This window comes from Cyanistes caeruleus, chromosome 21, assembly GCF_971803275.1.
Source record: "Cyanistes caeruleus chromosome 21, bCyaCae1.hap1.1, whole genome shotgun sequence".
Taxonomy (NCBI): domain Eukaryota; kingdom Metazoa; phylum Chordata; class Aves; order Passeriformes; family Paridae; genus Cyanistes; species Cyanistes caeruleus.
Window position 1 is genome coordinate 3,555,760 of NC_141721.1, and position 22,891 is coordinate 3,578,650.

At 42.1% G+C, this 22,891-nt stretch overlaps 1 protein-coding gene across 28 annotated transcripts in view; it reads left to right on the forward strand.

The window, feature by feature from the left end:
• CUX1 (cut like homeobox 1) overlaps nt 1-22,891 on the forward strand; it is a 264,103-nt gene that overhangs the window by 156,923 nt on the left and 84,289 nt on the right. For all 28 annotated transcript variants that reach the window (XM_086859056.1, XM_086859038.1, XM_086859035.1 and 25 more), the window contains exons 9-10: nt 10,610-10,658; nt 21,651-21,755. In XM_086859056.1, coding sequence (XP_086715182.1) covers nt 10,610-10,658; nt 21,651-21,755 — 154 coding nt within the window. The remainder of the gene's footprint in view (nt 1-10,609; nt 10,659-21,650; nt 21,756-22,891) is intronic.

Genomic DNA, 22,891 nt, shown 5'->3' on the forward strand with positions numbered 1-22,891 from the left:
AAAGCACAGACAATTCCTCCTGCTGATTCTTCAATCTGAAACATTGCTATTCCGATAAAAGAGAATGACACTTAAGATGCCTGCAATTAAGGCTTCTAATTTTGGCTAAATCATCTATTTTAACTCCATAAGTAAAAAAATAAGCAAATGGTTGTGAGGTCTATATTTTCGAAATATCAAACTACTACTACTCTTATTATTAAATGTTATATATAAAAATAAATTCTATTTATGTAGTTAGTGAAGAAACAATTGTAAATGAGCTTATGTGAGATGCAGAAGGAGAATTAATAAGATTTACTTTTTTAGGAAGTTATTTTATACTTTATTATCTTTTTTCTTTTTCTCAAGTAAAATTTTAAAAAAAAAAAAAAGGGGGAAATTCTGAAAACCTGGCAGGTTCTGCTGCTGTGCCCTGGGAGCAGAGCAGCCTGTTCATGCATCCACAGCCCTGCAGAAACACAGCCTTTATCCCAGTTTCCGAAGGAAATGGAGCTTCCACGAGCCTGTGCTCTGTTTTACTGCCAGCCTGCTTGGAGCTCCTCAGTTCCCCTCCTAAATTAACTTGGAAGCTGATGATTGACTTCGGCAGTAATTAACAACATTAGGAATCCCTGGCATGGGGAGCTTGGAGGAACTGGGAATGGGAGGAAAGGCAGGCAGAGAACCCATTTGAGGGCTGCAGGTTGAGGTCTCCATGGCTGGAGAGTGTCTTTAATCTGTATTTCCTACAATTTGTGGGTGGGAGGTGAAGAGGGGACATCGAAGGAGGGACCTGGAGATGCTGCAGGAGGAAGCAGGGATGAGGGGCAGCTAAAAAGGCCCAGATGGCACAGCTGATATTGTTACAGTCCATGCTGTCTAAACAACTTTGTGGGAACAATCGGTGGGAAACAGGGATTTGTTTGGGGCTTGGGGAAGGATGTTTTTTATCCCTGGCTCACCTCCGTCAGCAGCACCTGAGGAAGCAGCTCTGGCTGTCAGGTGAAGCAAGCTCTGCCATGGAGCTGCTCTGTGCAGGGAGGATTTCCTCACTGCAGGAACCCCACAGACTCTCAGGCACAAAAATGGTGCAGAACCCACCTGACCCCACCACTTCAGAGGCTGCTCCTTGGTTACTTGCAGCAGCCAGTTCAAAGCTGCTTTTTGGAGTCAATTGCCATCACCCAAATCTATTAAATCTCCCTGAGATGATGTTTAATTGGGGAACAAATTAACTGCCAGCTGAAGTTCTGTGAGCAGACTGCTCAAACGTTCAGCTCCTGGCAAGGGGAATAAACACCCAGAGCCTCCAAGTCCCCACCTGCTGCAGAAATGTGTTCTGGAAATCAGGGAAGTGCAGGGCAGGTGGGAAAGTGTCAGGCTTTACAGATTTGGGAGTAATGTGGACTAAGTTACCATTAATAAGACAATCACCTCCCAAAATGACTTGCAGAGGCTGAAGCAGGGTTTCTGTCAGTGTGGATCACAAACCCACCAATGCAATAAGGGATTGGAAAAGGATGTGAGATACACATTTGTCCTGCTTGTGTCAGGATCAGAAAAACTGAGGGGATGGAAAACTGATTGAGATGATTCTTGTTTTGTCAGGGATCTGATTTGCTCAGTATCTCGGGCTTTATAAGCAGTTTCTTTAACCTTTTTCAATATTTGATGCTCACTTTCAAGCGCCCAGGCCCTGGAACCAGCAAGGAACTTGCTTTGTGTATAAGGAGAGCAGCTTTCCTAATAGAAAAACCTCTAAAGCTCAATCCAAATGTTTGGATCCTTAGGAAACAATGATTTCATCAGCAAATCTAACTACAGAGTGTACCCAAAAGACCCCAAATGAGGACAGTTGCAGGGAACATAAGGTTTAACAGTGCTGCTGCCTTGATGTGATTAATAAGGCTGCTGATTTCCCACATCTTATCGGCTGACTATAACACTGTTTTGTGTATTTGTTATCTCCATTCTGCATTGTGGGATGGGTGGATAAATAGAAATACCATGGAGGCGACAGGAAACAAAACAAAAATAATCAAACATGTTTATCACTAGAGCATTAAAATGGCTGCTGTGGCAGACACCAGATGAATTATGCAATACATAACTTAATTCTCTGGGCCACAGATGTTTCATTTTTCCTGCAAGAAGCTGATTGAACCTTGAATGACAGTTTCAGGCAGTCTTTGATTGCTCTGTGGGTCACATGCTTGATATGACCTGCATTTGAGTTGCTTTCTACATGCTGTTGCTTTATAAAACATGTAAAATTGACATCGTGTTGGCTGCTCAAGGCCAAGTCAGGAGTAATTCCATGGGTTTGATATGCTTTGTGTGCAAGGAGGGGAGAGGGAAGGGTGCCTGTGTTTAAATTCTGGTGTTTTATTGAATCAGCTGAAGTCAGGAGAGGGGAATTGCAGAAAGCTCTTTCAATTTGTACCAGGAGGCACAAGGAAATTGGGAGTTTGCTGCTTCCATGTCATCTCACGTTGTTAGGAAAATCTGTCGCATCAGGAATGGCTCCTGCTTCCCAGGGCAGGCTGGCAATGTTTGTCTAAATCTGAGCACAAACACTTGGCACAGCCTGGAGGTTTTGTTCCCCACCCTGAGGACTCCATCCTGCAAATCTGCTGGCCTTGTGCAGCACCTCAATCTTAGGACCTCAGTGTGGGTGGGATTCTGATGTAAATACATGAAAAATTAAAGATCAGAATGTTCTTCCTTGCTGTTCTCCATGGTCTGGAAAGACAGGTCAGAAAATCACAGGAGAATGGAATTGCAGGGTCTGTGCTTGTGTCCCACAGCTCCAGAGGGTCCAAATTTCCAACCAGCCTCCCTCGGGAATTGGTGGGAATGGATTTTTAGACAAGATTATTTGTTTCTTCAAATTTCAGGTGCAAAAATTGTCTTGGGTTTCAGCACCTTCTTTTGAACTCCTCTGTGGCCCAAAGGACTGGGACCAGTGCTCTGAGATGGGAGGAAACCCAGAATAATCCAAATCTGGACACTCCTAATTTCTGATTTTAATGCTACTCACAGGGCTTTGCAGGGTGAAGCAAAAACACACTGTGAAAGAAAAATATCTGATCAGGAGTAAAAAGATTTATTACATTTCCTTTTTGTGATGGGCAGCATGATTGCTGCTCATGGAGCTCACAATAGATCTGTTCTTAGGGAGAGAAAAACACAGTGAGAGCTGAGTAAGAGTTTTTTAAATGAAGGGTTAAACAGTCTGGGGAGCCAAAATTCATATTGGCTGTGGTGCAACATGTGCAAATATGTGCCACATAAAAAGATAGTATTGCCATCAAATAAAAAAGATGGATCATCTGTTTATATATTGGGGTTTTTTTTTTAATCCAACCAATACATCTTTTCTTTCTTCCAGCTGCTTACATTAAGTGTTCTCTGGTTTGCCAAGTGTGCCAAGGTTGTGTGTGTGTGACACTGTGGGAATTACAGCTCTGGGATGCTGTGGGTTGATGTTGTCTGTCACATATAATTCTTATTTTTCCTCTTTGCCTTTTATTGCTCATATCAATGCTCAATAAAAGGCAAAGAGGAAAAATAAGAACTTTTTAATTTTTAATAAAAAAATTAGTAGTTAACTTATCAATTGAACTAATTGAACTTATTAGTTGATTCTATCAAAAAACTGGTATGACTGACACTATTTTTAGTGTCAGTTATATCAATTTCTCTCCAGAAATTATTAAGAAAGCAGATGATCTTTAGAAACTACTCCCTTTTGTATCACTGGAATAAAACTGATTTCTGTCATCTTTAAAACTTCATAATTGCAAACATGATTGTTTTATCCCTGAAATCCTGCCTTAAACATGAAGAGAAAACAAAGTGCTGTGCAGGCTTTCTTGGAAATCACTTTTCATAAGGACTGAAAGATGTTTTATTCTACAGGGTCTTTTCTCTCTAATGATTGAGATGATTCTTGTTTTGTCAGGGATCTGATTTGCTCAGTATCTAAGGCTTTATAAGCATTTTCTTTAACCTTTTTCAATATTTGATGCTCACTTGACACCTTTCAAGCGCCCAGGCCCTGGTTTATTTGAAGATCATACCTGCAGCTGGTGTGGCTGCTCCATCCTGGTGTGCTTAATGAGGAATCTTTCCATGAGATTTATTCCCCCAGCCCGGATTTGTACGGGCGCCGTGCGTGGGGGCGGCGAGAGGAAACCGCCATGAATTCTAATAAAACAACAAAAAAAGATGGGAAAAGCCTTGGGTGTCTCTGCTTTTTACCGAGGGAGGAACTTGATTTAGTGCAGGGTGTCTGCACAGAGGGGTCTGGGCAGTGTCCAGTGGACATTTCCCCACTCCCAGATGACGTTGGGTGTAATCGCCAGAGCACCTGAACCCTGCCTGCCTTTGATCTCTCAATTTAAAGCCTCCAGTCTTTCACTGCTTAGCAGAGAGGGGATTTTTTCCTTCAATTGAGTTCCTAGGAAAGGAAACACCCAGTTCATTACTAAACTTGGTGGATTTATGAATCCCTGAACAGAGAAATTCTTTTACAAGAGGCCTGGATTTATATGACACTGGAAAAAGGATTATCTGATCTGAAGATCCTTAGAGGGTTGCTCTGAAAGAAAATATTAACCTATAGCTCTTGCAATTTGAAAAGTAGATTTGAGAACTTAGCAGTAAAAAGTGTGTGAGATCTTCCCCTTTGACATGTTATGCTGAGATCACTTTTTATTTTGTTCTTTGTACAGCCCCTCTGCCTATTATTCCATCTTGTACTGGCAGTAAAGGTGAATTTATCCTCTGTGGATGTTTGTTGGATTGAAATAATTATGAATTCTAAAAAACACATATGATACTCATAAAGTGCCAGAAAATAAAATTAGTTGTTTTTTTATATTATTTTCCTTTGGAAACTTTCTAAGAAAGTGTTTGTTGGTTTGTTTTTTTTTCTTTCCTAGAAATTAGGCGAGAAATCCTGAGCACCTTGGCAGGTCACTGAGGAGCAGGGATTAGATGAGGGCATCCACAGCAGAGCTCAGGAAGTGGTTTGAATTTGGGCAGGGAATTTGTCATCCCTCTGCTTTGCTTAAAGAAAAAATAAAATTGAATATTCAAATGCTGGGATGCACTCGTGCCCTGAGTGAATGCCGTGATCATTGGGCTGCAGGCAATTCTGCCATTGTTTAGTGATCCGAAATTGCTTCCTAGACCCAGGAATCTTCCCTGATAAAAATTTCATTGAAACCTGAAAAAAATTAAGTGCACTGCCTTTTGCTCACTTTTTTTTTTTTAAATTTTTTTTCTTCTTCTTTAAATGCTTTGGCCCCTGTTCTTCTTTTCTTCCCTTCCCAAATATCCCAAATAACCTCACATTTTTTGCCATGTGCTGGCCAAGTGCTGGGTTTCACTTTCTGTAATTTTAAGAGGCTGAGCTGTTTACCTAATTTGGCCAAAATCTTCTCTGTGCCGATCACAGATATACGTTACAAGGAGGATTTTTCTTTTTTTTTTTTTTCCTTAATTAAACATAAATGCACATTAGTTGATAATGTCTGCTTTTAGTTTGAAATTGCCTGTGTAAATGTTTGGGTAATTAGAACATTTTAACAAGCCCCACTGGCTCCATATACCGTTTGCTCTGACTAGTAAACTTTTACATGTTTTTAAAGAAAACAAATGTGTGGGAAAAAATGTTGTTTGTTTTTTGCCAAACCAAAGTATTAATCTGCCCTGGTAGGGAAGTTTCTTGGCCATGCCACTGACTGCACTTTCCAAAGTGTCATCTGTATTTTTCAGTCCTTCCATGTATAAAGAATCCAACAGCAGTTTCCTTCAAGGTTGAGTAAATTTGAATGTTTAGGGGGCTGTAGCCACAAGATTTGGCAAACCATTCACTTGTCATGTTAATAAAAAAGGAATTGTTTCTGCCTCTTTAAGCTAGTAGCTAAATGAAGGGCTTGAATCAGCTGGATTTTAATCATGAAGTCCAGATTCTTCTTCCTTGCAAGTGAATAACTTTGTGGTGTTCAGAGTTTTCATCTGATTTAATTTTATTTAGAAGAAGAACCGAGCTTCTTCCCTGTTACCAACCCCTGAATTTGCTCACTTGTTATGCTGTTCAAACCTAATCGGTTTTCTTGATCTTAAAATGAAAATCGAGCCTTTCTGCACCTTTTATTTCCCATAAGCAATTGAATTGAAAAGTGGGGTGGTTTGGGTATTTTTTTTTTTTTTTTCAACTCCTTAAGTTGTGTTTTATAGATGGCATGTTAGCTTTGAGGGCTGTTTCATGACTGGTAAAAGCTTATACCTTGTAAAATCCATAGCTCTTAATGCATTTTGTTTCTCACTTCAAACACAGTACTGGAAGAAGAAATACTAGAACATTTCATGGTCGTGCTGTTTCAACAATTCACATTCTTTTTACATGGTGATGCTGATTTTGTAGCTCCAAATGCTTGGGCTTAAAATTTGATTTCCTAAATTCCTTAGTCTGAAAATGTTGAAACTTAGAACAAGCTGTAATACACCCTGAAGAACTGTCTTGCTTACATGATTACTTTTCCTCTACCATGGAGATTATAAGAAACTAGATCAGATAAATGATTATATTATCTGTGGAATGCAAAAACACTGGGTAGATCACATTTATTCCTGAAAACAGCTTTCCTCACTCTTTTTCTCATGATCTGTGTTAATGTTTAGGAAGTATCACCCTTGACCAACAAGCCCTGATTGATGTTGGGTTGCAATGTGGAAATGTGGTGTAAGCCACCATAAATATCAGTGTATTTTAGCAGAATATCTCCTTGTTATGAATTATCCTCATTCTCTGAAGAAAGAACTTTTCTCCTTGCCTTCATCTCTTGGGGTGATGGGGAAATTGAGACACTCATGAGAGGCCAAGGTGCGTGTTCCTTCAGGAGTAAAGAAAGTAAAAAAGTGAAATAATCAGATCTCTGGTTCCTAAAAGTCAGTTTAGTTCACATGGGGTGACTTTGGTCACAAATAGATCTTAGGTAGCCACAAATTTATTGATTAGGTGAAGAAATTGTTCCCTGTGAGGGTGAGGAGGCCCTGGCACAGGGTGCCCAGAGCAGCTGGGGCTGCCCCTGCATCCCTGGAAGTGTCCAAGGCCAGGCTGGACAGGGCTTGGAGCAGCCTGGGATAGGGGAAGGTGTCCCTGCCATGGCAGGGGTGGAACAAGGTGGTTTTCCAAGGTCCTTTCAAGTTCCATCAAGATTCCCATCAGATTTTCAGTGCAAGCCTGCAGGACAAGCCCAGAGCTGGATGGTGCTTTGCCTGCCAAGTTGTTCCATGGAAATCAGGAGGAATATTGAAATAGGAAGGGCTGAAAATGAGCAAATGTAGTGGAGAGTGAATACAGCAAAAATGACCTGTGTGGGACTCATTCAGTGAGCCAAGCAGAGCTGCCTCGTGCCTGACAGGTCTGAATTTGACACAATCCTTTGTAAACAATAAATCAATGCAGGTTGTTCCTGTGAGTGCATAAAAGGTGTGAGAACTGTAATTTATTTTATAATAAATACTTGTACTGAGCAAACAGTGAATGCAGCTATTAGAGACTTTCTCAAATAAGTGATTTTAGGCTGCTGAGTGCCAGCTACTGATGTGGTAGTTGAGCTTTTAAAATGAAAAGCCTGAATTCCTTTTGAAGATTCCCCTGAATGCTGTTGACACTTGTGCTAGGAAAGAATACAGAGTGATTTAATTCATTACTTTACTTAAAGATAACATTTATGGTTGCAGCATTACCCTCCATCGATGTGCAGACTGCTAGGCTGGAGGTGTTTATTTGAATTTTTTGGAAGATGTTGCATCCTTTTATTAGGTGTGCTGGAAGAGAAAAAAATGTAGGAGGGAAAGGGGAGTTCAGGATCAGTCAGCTGGTGTGTCTGGATACAAGGACAAAGGGACAATTTTGCCTTTGGCTACAGTTTGACACTTTACTGGATTCAGTCAGAATTATCTGCGCACGCTGAAGGGCACAAATGTCATTTTTATGGCATTCTATATCCTCAGTTGCTTTTTTTTTGTAATTGGCTGTGTATCTCAGTGCTGTAATAGAGCTCTTAAATCCTGACCCTGGCCAAAATGGGACACAAATACCAGTATTAATATTTCTCTCCCTTTTAAATGCAGGGTTGAGCCTTTTTACCTTGTTTTTCCAGCACCATCTTGTGTTTCCCTGGAAGCCACCCACCTTTCCTCTGGCTTGGGGTGCTCCTCTGCCTTACTGCTCTTGGTCCCCTCTCCCCTTGGTCCATTGGCCTCGGATATCCCTCTGTTCCTTCCCTTGCTCCTCTGTCCTCTTCCATTTCCCAACCTCTGGCTCCCCTTATCTTGCCACTTTCAAAGTGGCTGAAGGTCCTTGGATGGGTCCAGACTCCCTCACACTTCCACCCCTTCCCACTCATCTTTCCTCCATCAGAGTCATCTTTCTTTCTGCCAGAAAAATAAAGAGTTTCCCTGGCTGAGCTGAAGCCCCACCTTCTGCTCCCAAAGCCAGGCACTCTTCCTCTCCCAATCCCAGGGGTTTTTGTTTCTGAGTCTCTCACTCCTCTCAGGTGCTGTGTTGTTCCAGACCTTTGGCTGATACCTGGCACCCCCTGGTTGGGTGGAAATGCGGGGATTTTATTGTTCTCCCATCCAGAGAAGGAGAGGAAGCTGGATTTGCTTCAGCTGAGGCTGGCTGGGACATTCCCAGTGTGTGACATAACCCAGACATCATTTACTGGCTCCATAGAACCTGAGGCATTCACACATAAATTGAGCCTGAATGCAGAAGCTTATATAAAGAGGATCCTTAAACTATCCTGTCTAAAAATATTTGTGAAGTGCTGGGAAGCATCTTTTTAGTGTGCTGGGATGTTCTCTTCCCACTTATCTCTGTTACAGATAATACAGTTGGGTCACTTGCATGGGCTTTGGGACATCTTTTTCATGTGAAATGCTGTCATTTCCATAAATTGGTTAATAAGCTTTTTGGGCCTGGAGTCTAAAACAAAATATGTTTCACAACTGCAGAGGCTAAAGAGGTGGAAAGTGTTATTGCAGGCTGATGTTAATGTGCCCAGGTCAGTCTTGTGGCTGCTCCCTTGAATCCTTTTTTGCCCAGGCAGTGGTTGTTCAGTTCAGTAAGTAATGACAATTATTTATTATTAATTCAAAACATGGTGTGCAGGATTTCTGCCCAGTGTAAGAGCACATTAGCTTCTCCTGCACAAGAAAACACATGTTAATCTGTTTTCCATTATTGTCCAAAAGATTTTTTTTCAGAATGCAGTTCATATTGCCCCAACAACATTAAAGGCTGTAATTAAAAATAATTTTCCATTAATTTATATACATGCACATTTACTTATTATGATCTTTTGCTGCATTTCCTTAAGTGTAGACCCAAAAGCCTAAAATGCTGTTGAGGAATAAATCAATATTCACTGTAATGATCCAGTGTGGAGTGTGCCAGAACCCTGATGTACTTCAATTAACCATCTTTCCTAACAAACACCTGCACAGGGAAATGGATCTTCTGTGGGAATCAGCAGAAAATCAAACCCTGACTTTTCTTCATGGGCAGAGGAAGGGAATTCCAGTATTTCACAGCTTTTACTGATAATGATCTGCTACAGATTAAAAACAAAAACCAGACATTATGGTGTTGGCAGATTGCAAAAGGACTTGCTGGTAAAGCTGCTGTTCAGAGGAGATGAGGACAGTGTTTATTGCTTCCATATGGTCCAGGCATACAAGACAGGGAAAATGTCTGGGGAGAATAATATGTCTTATTTTATTGATACAGAACATTCTTTAGGGCTGTCAGCCCTTTTTTCCTGGTACCTTTCCCAGGTGAGAGCCTGAGTGGGAAATATTTGCCCATGATTGAGCATGAAGATAAGAAAACATTGCTTATGGATTGGCTCCATTTGTGTGAGTGAAGTATTAGAAATGCTGATTTTTAAGGGGTCAGGTCTGGGAGCTGCTCCCTAACAGGGGGATCTGAAGGATCTCTTTTTTTTCCTTGACTATTTGTATAGTTTTCAACCCTTTGACTTTCCAATTCAGCTTTGCAAAGTGCATTAGGAATCTAAATTTAGAGTTTGATAAATTCTTGTCAAAAAAGCCCTCCTTTTCACGTAATGTAAAATTTAATTTCTTGGTCTCTTTGACCTCTTGATATTTTTTTTTAAGCCACATTAAGAACCAAACTTGTGGGCACACTGAAGCAGAAGAGTAGCTGGGTGCTTTTGTATATGTGGGGAGTTGACTGAAGACCTGCAGTCTTTGACTTCTCCATAATTATCACTTGGGAAGCACCTGGAAAGATGACACTGCCTGGAATTTTGGGGAGTAAGACCTTCAAATATCCAATGAATATGCTCAGCTATCACTTTGCCTATTGCATTGCAAAAAAAAGGCAGCAAGCAAAGGAATTGGAGATTTGCAGAAAACTCCAGAGGATCTCACCAGTTGGGAGATGAGCTGCTCAGTCCTACTGTGTCCTTTTACAAATAAATATTGACAATTGGTGGTGTTTGTGTGCCTGTTGCTGTGCCTGAGCTCGTGCAGCAGCTCTTCTCTGTGTGATAACAAAACTTCTGCTCTCTTGTTCTCCCAGGGCTGATGAAATCGAGATGATCATGACAGACCTTGAAAGAGCGAATCAGGTAGGATTTTAAATGAGTTCCCCATAAAATTCTAAGTGTGACTTTGATTATTCTTTTTTAATTCTCTTTTGGATTTCATGACAGTTCTTTTATATGCACTTCGCAGTCATAACTGCATGGAGTAAGAAAATATGCAAATTTCGAGCAAAATACAGCTCTTTAGGGATGCTCTGTAAGGATTGTGGGCACAGTAGAGCAGTGCTTGCCATATATTTACCTTCTAATAATTTAAACTTACATTTCCCACTGTAGTTATTCTTGGCTCTGTGTTTCTAAATCTGTCATGTTGGCCCCTGCTCAGACATGCAGGTAAATGGTTTGCCCAAATTAAAGGGCCTCTGCCCTGTGGCTGTGGCAGGGCTGCGGGTTTTGGGGACTTCTCCAGACTTTTTTTCCCCCCTTCCTTTTCTGCTGTGTTTTATTGGCATATTAATTTTTAGCAAGGGTTCAGACTGTTCTTTCTGTGCAGGACCACAGAGAAATTGCCATTTGTTCCTGCAGATGTTAATTTGGGCTGTGAAATGTCTCTCTGGCCATCCCTCACAGTGCACACACTCCTGACACGAGTGCCAGAAATACTGAGTTTTAACAAACCCAAACCCAATGGCCACACAGGGAACTCTGAGTGAGAGGAGATGTGTATGGCCAGGCAGGATTCCATGACAAAGGAAATTCCACAAGCCACTGGGTGGTGGCTTCACAGAAGGAAACCTCAGCCAGGCATTTGCTTATCAGTGAGTTTCATTAATCCCTCTGCCAGGTACAACCAGAGATTGCAATCTTGAATCTCCCAGGCTATGGATTTATAATCCAGCTGAAGTTTAGATTGAGAGCAGCTCCTTTCCAGGAGGAATGGTGGCAGCTCCTTCCCCTCCCTGGGTCCTGCTGTCAGCAGTGGTTGTGTGAGCCAGACCAGGTCACTGATCCTGTTGAAAATGTACCCCCTGCTCCAGCTGCTGTTTTGTTTTGTCTTTTCCCTTTTGCCAGATCAGCTTTCAGCCCCCACACTCCCCTGCTGCAGCTGCCAAGTTACAGCAAGTGCTGTCGGCCTTTACATTAGTTCTTGGAAAACTGGAAAAATACAAATCACAGAATCATTTCCACTGGAAAAGCCCTCCAAGATGATCTGTCCAACCATCACCCAGCACTGCCCAGGCCACCACTCACACATGTCCCCAAAAGGACATGGGTGAAATCTGAAATCCCCAAAGGGATGGCGACTCCACCCCTGCCCTGGGCAGCTGTGCCAAGGCTGGACAACCCTTCAAATGAAGAGATTTTCCCTGATATCCAACCTAAACCTCCCTTGGAGCAGCCTGAGGCTGTTTCCTCATGTCCTGTCACTTTTACCTGGGAGCAGAGCCCAACCCTCACCTAAAGCCTCCTTCCAGGGATTTGTAAAGAGAAATTCCCTCCTGGAGCTTCCTTTTCCCCAGGCTGAGCCCTCCCAGCTCCCTGAGCCACTCCTGGTGCCCCAGACCCTTCCCCAGCTCCATTCCCTTCTCTGGACACACCTCCAGCATCTTAATGTCTTAATGAAGCCAAAATCAGATTTGTAAGTTGTTGAGTTGATTATTTAGTCAGTAAAAGCAAACTGGTGTTTGCACAGTGGGTTTTTAGCTCTGTCAAAGAACTTTTGTAGACAGCATTAAATATTTATGAAAGTGCTAGTAATTATTTGAAAATGTGTAGACTTTTTAGAAATTATGTAGGTGTTAAAAATGTTTTGGTAGAATTATTTTGTGATTTTTGCAAAGGCAGTACATTTTGCAATGATTTACCCAGTAGTTGGTTTTTTCCCCTCAGTCTAAAGGGGGCTGTAGTTAAGGAACAGGTATTTCTGAATTCCTCACTGCCTCCTAAAATGGATTATACCTATTTATCCAGAAATGCTGTTTTTCTGTCTAACTGGTACAAAGCTTCAATGTGGGTTGGGTTGTTTTTTTTACTTTGTTGTGGTGCTTTTCTTGTAATTAGGTAAAATTTATAACTGCTTATGTGCATAACCCTTAGTTTGGTTGTAATTCTGCAAAATTTGACTGTACATAAAACCAGAGTGCCGTTCCTCTGAGCTGCTGGAAAACCAGAGGAGGGGATCCTGTCTCCCCTTTCTCCATCTCCCTCTCCTCCTTTCCCCCTCTGACTGCTGTGGTCCCATCCCCTCCCAAAGAGCAGCTGGATAAAGCAGCCCTGGGAGCTTCTCCATGGTCTCCTCTGGAATTGTTCCAGCAGCTCCGTGTCTTTCTTGTGCTGGAGCCCCACGAGGGACACACAGGGACTCTGTGGCCCTAAAAGAGCTGGAGAAGGGAAGGGCAGATTCACCTGGAGAGGAGCAGGAGCTGCTGCAGTGGCTCAGCTCATTTGCTGAAGCATGCCCATAGAGCCTTTGCCTTTATAAAACACTTAGATGAATTATATCTAATCTTTGCAGCAGCAATTCCTGTGTTTTACCTTTTCATACTTGGAAAAAAAAATACTAGAAGAAATTAAATCTATTGCACAGGCCAGAAAGTGAGTTTGCATCAGGCTGAAGTGTTACAATTGCAGAAACAAGTACTTAACCTAATTATGTATTTAATAGTTAAATTAACATTTCCTTTTACCATTTCAGTAAGTGCTCATTCCCCATTATTAAGGCTACCTTTAAAGAGTAGTGCTCAGCACGACTTCCTCTTTGCTCAGGGACTGCCTTGCTGATGTGGATGTGATGTTTTGCTGCTCTGGAATTAGCACTGACCCAAATGACTGGGATTCAGAGTACAGATTTACATGTTTCCAGTAAAAATATGAGAAATATGACATTTCTTGAAAGCATCTTTCCCGATTACGGCCCTTTTTAAATTCAGAGCTGGCACTTCAGAACTTCCCTTGCTGTTGTGAGGACTCCTCTGTAGCTCCTGAGAGGTGGGGAGTGCCTTTTCCTCTCCAGTTCTGCAGGGACCTGACCTTGGTCCAGGTGTCCATAAAAATGGTCAAACCCACAGGGACAGAGGTGATGCTGTGGCTCCCAGCCCCGAGTCCTGATGGGTGAAGCAGGGACCATTCTTACCTTCAGCTCCATCACCTCTCTTCTCCCAGTGTTTCTTCTCACCTGGATCCTTAAGCTTTTTCATGCAGGAGCTTTCTGGGCTACTTTGCTGTGATACCAACCCCAGAACAAATTACTGGCTCATCAGAATAATTGCCTTTAAATGCCAGTGAGCTTTGCAATTTTCTGCTCAGAGAGAGGGAGGGGTAATGACCACAAAGCTCCCTCCCTCTCCATTGTGTCATTAACACAAGGTGTAAGCTGAATTTTCCCACAAAATATAATAGTGGGAGAAATGATTCCCTGGCTGGGACAGAGGTGGGTGCTGGAGATGAAGGCTGGTGACAGCCCCTTCTTCCTCAGCTGCTCAGGACCATTAATCCACGATCCTGAGTGGGATTTTGTGGCAGGGCAGGTCCGTTCTGACTGGCAGAGATCAGAGTACACCAAGTTACAGCTTCTGTGAGGGTGCCATGGGTGTAACCCTTCCCTTTGAAAGTCCCAAGAGGTTTTTTTTTATATAAAAAAGGGCAAGAATAGTGCATTGAACTGTCTGGTGCAGCTGCAGCTGCCTCGAGAGGAGCTGTCAGCTCCTGCCATGGAGCTTTAGGAGGAGTAAAAGTTCTGAAGCCAAAACCCCGTCTGGTTTGGTGGTAAAAGATGCAATTCCATCATTTCCCAGGCAGCAGGAGAGCTGTGGCTGCAGAATCCCTGCCCATCCTCTCCTCATCCCCCAGCTGTGGCTCTGTGCAGGAGCTGGGGCACAACAGAGCCAAGTACAATAGCAAGGGCTCCTTTTCACTTTTATTAACCCAGCAGCTCAATGACAAAACTTGATAACATAACCCACCAGTTCCCCCTGCATTTCCATGAAGATTTAATAATGCTGTAGTTTGGTGAAGGGACTCGTTTTATTAAGATTTCATTTTGCACAATAAATCACTGCATATATTCTGATATGCTACGAAGTATAAGAATAAATAATTAAAACTAAAATACCCGTACTTGTCAAAATAAATGATTTATCATAGTTTGGGATACAGCATCTTTGAATTTTTTATTGTTGGATTCCCAGAATATTCTAATTTCCAATCAGGGAAGTTAATGAAGCTCCAGTATATATATCTCTGCATTCACAGCAGTTACACTTGTGTGACTGTTTATTTTAGACAAATATTTATGGTTAGCACTTTCCTGTACCTTTTCAAGTTTACACCTTTCCAGTGTTTATGGCAGCAAAGTCACGAATCTTTTGGGATGACAAATTTATTCAAACAAATTATTGTTCTATTTCTGTACTTCATCCAGGAACAACCCAGTTGTGCCTGAGAAAAAGAGGTTTTTGTTGGAAAGAATAATTCCTAGGTTGTGAAAACAGAAATATTTAAATGTATTTTAATTTTAAAGTTTATTAAAAATATTTAATTTTTTCAAATTACAGCAGAGCTCATCTTAAGGTTTTAATACTGAGTCTAAATTTGTGGCTTTGTGTCATTGATGTGTCCAGATCTCTTTTCTGCCTTTATACATTGATCACCTGGTTAAAAAAAAAATTAAAAATCTAATGGGATTTGTATCTTGAGCTTCCTGTAATGAAAAAGCTTCTTTTTCGCTTTTAAAACAAAAAGAGAAGAACTTTGGTTAGGGTTGTTTGATGCTGGGTTATTGTATTTTTATCTGAAAGAGAAGGATCTAGATTTGAAAAGCAGACTCAGGTATAGGTATTGTTAGATTTTGACAGTGGTAAGAGAAAAAAAACATGAGACTTTTGTGTGTGTGTGTGGACTACTTTGTGTAAGCTATAGAAGAAGAATTCATTTATTTTTTCTTCTGTTATCCCTTTGGAAAAGCCATATGTTCCCATTAGTTTTCTTTCCATCTTGATAGTGCTCCCAGATTTCTACTTCTTATTTTTTCTGGGGAAAGAAAGTCAAATATAAAAACTACTAATACCAATAAATCAGGAAAACGGTACTTTCTAAAATATAACAGCTTTTATTAAAGAATCTAGACTGGATCAATATCATTTATTCCACAGAAATGTAGTGTTGGGTTTTAAAGTCTGTAGAGGAAGAATTAGTGAATTTAAGCATTTTTTTGGAGCCAAACTGCCACTAAAATACATAAAAGAGTGTCTGCTATAAAAGTAGAAAGAAAACCTCGCCAGGATGTTTTAGCAGAAATGCTGCTCTCAAGATTATTTTTTATTTCCTTGGGTATGGCACCTTCCTGTCTCCAACAAATCACATTGGAAAATGGTTCGAAAAGATATTCCTGCTAAGTGAGATTGCCATAAAATATGTATGTTTTTGAGCAGCAGATGGAATAAATTCCCCTTTTCACTCAGCAGCACAAGTGCAGCACAATACAGGTGGTGCTGGTGCCTGGGGGGGCTTTGCTGTGACCACCACAGCCCTGGTGAGGAATCCTTGGGTTTGCACTTCCATGAGGAAGGGAATTCATCCTGCCTTGACTCCTGCATTGCACCAAGGCTGACACAGGCACTGCCAGAGGAGTTGCTTTTATTTCTGATTCCCTTGGTAGTGAACTGGATGCTTTCATTGTGTGCCATCCCTGGAAGTGCCCCAGGCCAGGTTGGATGGAGCTTGGAGCACCCTGGGATAGGGAAAGGTGTCCCTGCCCTGTCAGGGGGTGGAATGAGATGAGATTTAAGGTCCCTCGCAGCCCAAACCATTCCATGGATCCAGTTAAGTTACACTGCTTCACAGCAGATGAAGTCATTCTCTTAATCCTGGGATTTCACTGTCTGCAGAATGGGAATAATAACATTTACTTTACAAAGGGCATTCGAGATCCTTGCAAGGAGAAGTTCTGTATAAAGGCAAAATATGGTTAATATTATTTTCATGCAAACATGGGTTTCCTGCAAATGCCTGGCTATCAGTTGGGAATACATTTATCTGGCAGCCTTTCAGCAAACAGAGGAAAGTGCAATAGCCTGAAGACAAGAATGAAGACAACCCAACCTCTTCTGGTTGGTGGAGTTTTTTTCTCTTTTTTTTCATGTAATTCTCCATTGTTGGAAAAAATAGGTACCAGACCCCCGAAAAATCTTTCATGTCCCTGATGTTCTGCTAACCTTGCTGCTGTTCTGTGGAAGTGAGGGCCATCTAAAGGTTTTATAGCAAATTTTTATATCTGAAAAGTTGAGAAATTAAAGCACATTGAACCAGTGTGTTTTAATTGATGTTGTACTTTGAGAAACACAGCTTTTGCAGCAGCTTGCAAGTCTGAATGTCAGCTCCAAGCGTGGTGATTGCTGCCATAACCAGGCTCATTAACTGCAGCAGAATTACTTGTGATAATACCCACTCCTCACCCATAGGAAGATTTTCCCACATGCAGCACTGAATTTAGCATAGAATAAGGAAATAGAGTTTGGCTGGTGGAACTTTAAGGGAAAGGTTATACATTTTTTTTCACATAAGTATCTCATTTTGCTGTTCACACCACTGGTCTTTGATCAAATTAACATTTTACTGTAAGTAGGAGAGCACTCGGTTCATGCTATTCATTATCTTGTCAGGAAACAAGGAGAATAATTTAAACTGGATATATTGTGCAAGGCTTTTTTTTTCTATTTTTAATTGGAAACCACACAGCAGTGTTATCATTGTGACCTCCTGGCTCCACTGTGAGCAGTACAATATTTACCTGCTGTATGAAGGAAAATGGAACTATTTTGAAATATTTTGTTACCAGGGAGGTAGTTCTGTACTAGAAAACAGCAGTGTAGGAATTAGAAGGAGTTGTATGACTGAACTATGCTGAAAAATAGGATTTTGGGCAGTATTGGATTTGCATGAGCTTCATCAAGGCCATTAGTGTGGCTGTCACTGGTCATTGAGGGGTTTTTTTTAGGCTGTGCATAGGATTTGGGAGTAAGAAAGCCAGAGTTTTAATACTGGCTGGTGAAAAGCAACTGTGAAATGTCCAGTACCTAAAGGGGCTCCAGGAGAGCTGGAGAGGGACTTGGGACAAGGAATGGAGCTCCAGGACAGCAGGGAATGACTTCCCACTGCCAGAGGGCAGGGATGGATGGGATATTGGGAAGGAATTGTTCCCTCTAAGGGTGGGCAGGCCCTGGCACAGGGTGCCCAGAGCAGCTGGGGCTGCCCCTGCATCCCTGGGAGTGTCCAAGGCCAGGCTGGACAGGGCTTGGAGCAACCTGGGATAGCAGAAGTGTCCCTGACCTGGCCAAGGTCCCTTCCAAACCAAGCCTTTCTGTGATTCTGTGGCTATCTCTGTATTTCTCAGCTGAAGTGGAACAGTTTCACACAAACAGAAGGTTTTGTGAACTTTCCAGTGGCTCCAAGTTGTGCAAGATTCCTCGGGTTTAGCCATTTTCCATACTGGGCGCCTGTCTCTGGCTGCACTCTTTATTTCTTACTTCAGGAAAAATTGTTCAACCATTTCTAAGGACAAGATTAGGAAAAAGAAAATCCATTTTCTCCCAGATGTTACGAGTTTTTCTTGCTGTTTTGCTGGGGAGCCTGCTGTGCCAGATTTAATAGAAAGGGTTTGACGAGGGATGGTTCGCTTTTTTCTCAGGGTTGTATCTTCTGTTGCTTCAAGTAAAAAAGTTTTAAAAAAAATAAATTGAAAAACAGCCTCAACTTTGGCCAGCCTGTAAGAGTCTGGAAAAAAGAGTTCACAGAAACTCAGCAGAATCTGGTTTGAGTTTGTTCAGGCTTTGCTGTCGGTGCCTGTCCCAGGCACGCTGCAGTCTGGCACTGCTGGGTGAACATTAACCAGGCAGGTTTCGCTTTTTCTGGGTGTGATGTGAGGTTTTGGGGGGGCACAGGGAGGGGAGACGCTGCCCAGGCTGCCCCTGCCACAGCTGGAGACATCAGCATGGGAGCAGGACAGGGAGAGGGGTTCGTGGTGGGGAGGGAATGGGGACAAACACTGGGACAGGGACACTTGGAGGACCTTTTGTGAGCACATTTGGAGAAGAAGCAACAAGGAGAAGAGGAAGGAGGAAAAGAGGAAGGAGGAGAAGAGGAAGGAGGAAAAGAGGAAGGAGGAAAAGAGGAAGGAGAAAATCGTGGGGGTAAGGCTCATTCTGGAAGTTTGTGGATGTTCATCAGGTCGTGTGAGGTATGAGCTGGGGTTTGCCTGCCTGGAGCTGAAGGCGCCGTGGAGCACAGAGAAGACAGAAATGGTGCTTCCAGCAGCCAAAATGAATTAGCAAGGGGACAGAGTGACAAGCAGAGAGGGGTGGCAGTGGAAGAGGCAAACCCAGAGGGTCTGGCAGGGGAGCAGCACTGCAGCCACTGCACGGAGCCTCGGCTCAGGAGTGGGCAGAGGCAGCTCCTGCCGGGCTGGGAGCCTCCAGCCAGGGCTGCCGTGCAGGGAGATGTGCCAGGGGCTCCAGGAACCCAAAGAGGTGCCAGTGCAGTCAGTAATGTCCTGAAGCACTTCTGGTGGTGCAGCACAGCTCCTGTGAGGAGCAGGTTAATGCCATCAGGGGAGCAGATGAAGTGCAGGGGTCACACACGGAGCAAGAGGACAAAGCAGAAGATCCACTCACCAAGCCACGTTCCTGGATGGGGCAGGGGATCTTATTGGGAAAATGTCATTGGAAAAGCCACAGTAGGTCCTGTGTGCTGCTATCCCACTCCTGAACCCTCACACAGGGTGGCTGAGCACCAGCCTTGGGCTTGGCTTTTCCAAACTTGTAAGTGCTCAAATTTGAAACTACCGTTCTTTTAACAGGGCTTTGTGTGTCATTTATAATTTATATTGCGATAGCACCCAAAAGTGCTTTCCAGACACTGAGCACATCTGTAATTCTGGCTCTAAAAAGCTTCCATTCTGTGAGAGGCGAATAAAAAAGAGGAAAATTGACCAGCATTTCCCAACTAGAATTGCCCAGAGTTTGTGCTGATGTATTTTTAACAATGCCTAGTATGAAATCTTGTCTGGTATTATTCCGAGGATCACAACAGGTGTTGGGAATTGGCTGGGGAGGCTGTGCAGAAAGGGCAGCTGACAGCTCACTGTATATGCAGATGTACCACCTATTAGCAATATCCTCTGTGGTTTGCTCGCATGCGAGCTGAATAGATTCTCCAAACAATGCTGCGCTGAATGGAAGCCATCAGCAGAATTGCTCAAGGCTGCAAAACCCATTACTTATACAGCATAGATGGAAGAGCAAGTGCCACAGTGTAGTAACTTGTCCTGCTTTGCTGGAGTTGTTCTGCAGTTATTAGATCAATATATGTAGCTGCACATCTAATAAAGTACCAGAAAATAATTTATCTCAATGTGTATTGTTAGCTCAGTATTTATCCTGGTATTATCCAGCTGCATAAACAACATAAATCGCTCTTTTTGTGCCTTTTTTTGCTGCTGCTTCCACGTTTTCCAAGCACACAATAGGTTGTATCCCCTGCCCTGATTATTGGAGCCACGTCACTGTACTTTTTACAATCACATTTTAATTACAGCTGTAGAACCTATGCAAAATCATTTAATACAATGTTGTGAGCAAATAGCGCAGATGATGCGTTTAGTATTTGATTGCTGTTAGTTTACTCATTGATTAAACATGCAGAGTCTGCTTTGACTGGTGAGGAAGTCAGAGACCACACACACACAGGGCTATAGGGCTTATTCACTGGAGGGTCTACATTTTCTATAGATTTTATATTTGCTATAGATTTTATATTCATTATAGGTTTTATATTTCTGTAAGTTGTACATTAGCTATAGCTTCTATATTCACTATGATTTTATATTCACTACAGGCTTTCTATTTGCTCTGTGTTCTATATTCACTATTTCAGATGACCTAGGTTTTCCAAAGGATTAGCAAGGAATCTGTGGCAGTTTGGGTGGCTCAAAAATGACAGTGAGAATCCATTATTCCATGAAAGAAGGGATCCATCAGCTGGTCAAGGAGAATTTTGAGCTTCACTGGTGGCAGCTGATGGGTTTGGTAGAATTGGAGACAGGTCTTAGAAGTGGAGAGAGAAAATTATTTTGGCTGTTTTCAGAAAGCACAGCATGATTTACGTGGAGTAGCCCAGGCAAAAAGCAGTGATTACTCAAGGAGGGAAGCAGTGTGGTTTTATAACAATAAAATACATTTTTTTTAAGAAGAGAGAAGACAGTCTTGCCAGGAGGAGTGTATATTGTAAGAGAACCAGGTTTTGTTCCATTTCTAACAGAAGCTTACAGACAGTTATGAAAAGGACTTTGCTGCTATTTATTGCCTGAAGTTACTGATCCATCTGTCTCTACCCAAACTCTCATACAGATAATTTTTCCTCATCATTCTCTCTCCTTTCTATTGTTACTCAATATTTAGATGGGAATTTTGACCAGTGGCCAAGTCAGAGGCTTATCAGCTATTGCGTAAATCCTCAGCAGCTGGTAACTGAGCTGTGCAATATTGTCATTTCAGGGTTAAATATTGTTGAATAAATAGACCTGCTGAAAGAACAGAATCTAACAATTCATGTTTTAGGGAATAATTACTGCAGAAAGACAGCCCACAACATTGTATGTGTGTTTGAGAGAGTGGTCAGAATATCTTTTAATTCAGCATTTACCCGTGAGAATTATTCCCATGAGGAGCCTTGCAATAAAATCTGCTTGGTCTATGAGAATAGAAAGAAATTGAATAAAAAGACTCCATTTCCACTTGTATTTATTCAGTCTGGGAAATTCAGTGGGCCGCAGCATTAGTATCAGCAGGGGATTCCTTGCTCCTAGCGTTAAATTACTGTCATAATCGCTCAATTATTTCTTCCTTGTACTGTTTAAAATAAAAATCCATCACATTCTATGTTTTTTTCTAACATTTATTAGGTTGAGTGTTTAGGAAAATCAATTATATTCAGTCAGGCATGAATTGATGAATGTTCTTGTAATAATTGTCAGTTGTTAAACTGAATGTACTTTCTCTTTTCACCCCTTTTCATTTCCTTCAGAGGGCAGAGGTGGCTCAGAGAGAGGCAGAGACCTTAAGGGAGCAGCTCTCATCAGCTAACAAATCTCTCCAACTTGCTACGCAGATCCAGAAGGCACCTGATGTGGTGAGGGAAAATATTTACTGACTCTTACAGGTTTCTGACATTCCTGCAGTACAGCTCCTTCAGTTCATGCCCACAGCTATAAAAACAGCTGTTTGAAGCCGTATTTTAACTAAAAGGGATCGGTGTTCCTTCGGGATTGTGGTGGGGTTCCTCTTCTGAGGGGGTTGGTGGCTGGAGGAGACCGTGGGAAGGACAGAGGTCACTTGGTGATCCATCACTGCCTGCTCCAGGTGGACAGCACAACTCTCAGAAATCATTTCACATGGCTGAGAGCATGGGCACAGGAGGACCAGAGGCAGTGGGAGAGCCTTGGTGGCCATCAGCACGTGGGGCTCCATCCCAGAGCTCCCTGCCCACTCTGCCTCTCCTCACTCCTGTCTGGGCTGTCACAGAAACTGGAAATAAATTTGATACCACTCCAGTTTTCACTGGCTGTATCTAAACTGAGACTTGCACCTATAAATCCTTGGACAATTGAGAGGATACCCTGTACTCCTGCTTGTTTTCCTCCTCTGTGTGGCTCTGAAATCCCAAGGCTGCTGATGGGACCTGCAGGCACAGGGTGCTGTTACAGGGCTCCAGCTGGCCCTGGCTGAGCAGGTATCACAGATGAGCAGCCAGATCATTTTGAGTTTTGTTTGCCAAAGGAGAAATAGGAGTATTTAAATGTAAATATGCAATTAAGTGAAATTTAGTCTACTTCTAAGCAGCAGATTTAAGAAACAAAAGAAATCATTGCTTTTTTTTTCCTTGCAAGCTTTATACGTGCTTGACACTGATAGCAGAGGAACACATGGCTGCCTTTAAAAATCATTTGCAGAGAACGAGTAACAAACCATAAGTCCTCCAGATCTGTTTGGTTGTCTATTAATACAACCCAGTATTTTCTCAGAGAAGTCAAAAGATAGACAAGTAGGCTGCAAAACAAAAAATAAAAAGCCTGAATATCACTTGTAACTCTGAATTACCTGCCTCTTCCTATCTCGTGTCCTAGTCTTATCATTATTTTAACATTAGGTCTTTCTTGTATTTAATAGTACTTCTGCACTTCATTTATATTTAATATGACAACTACTGCAGGATGAAAATGATCATTATCTATCTTATTTCAGACTCTACGTTCTAGTCTCAATAGG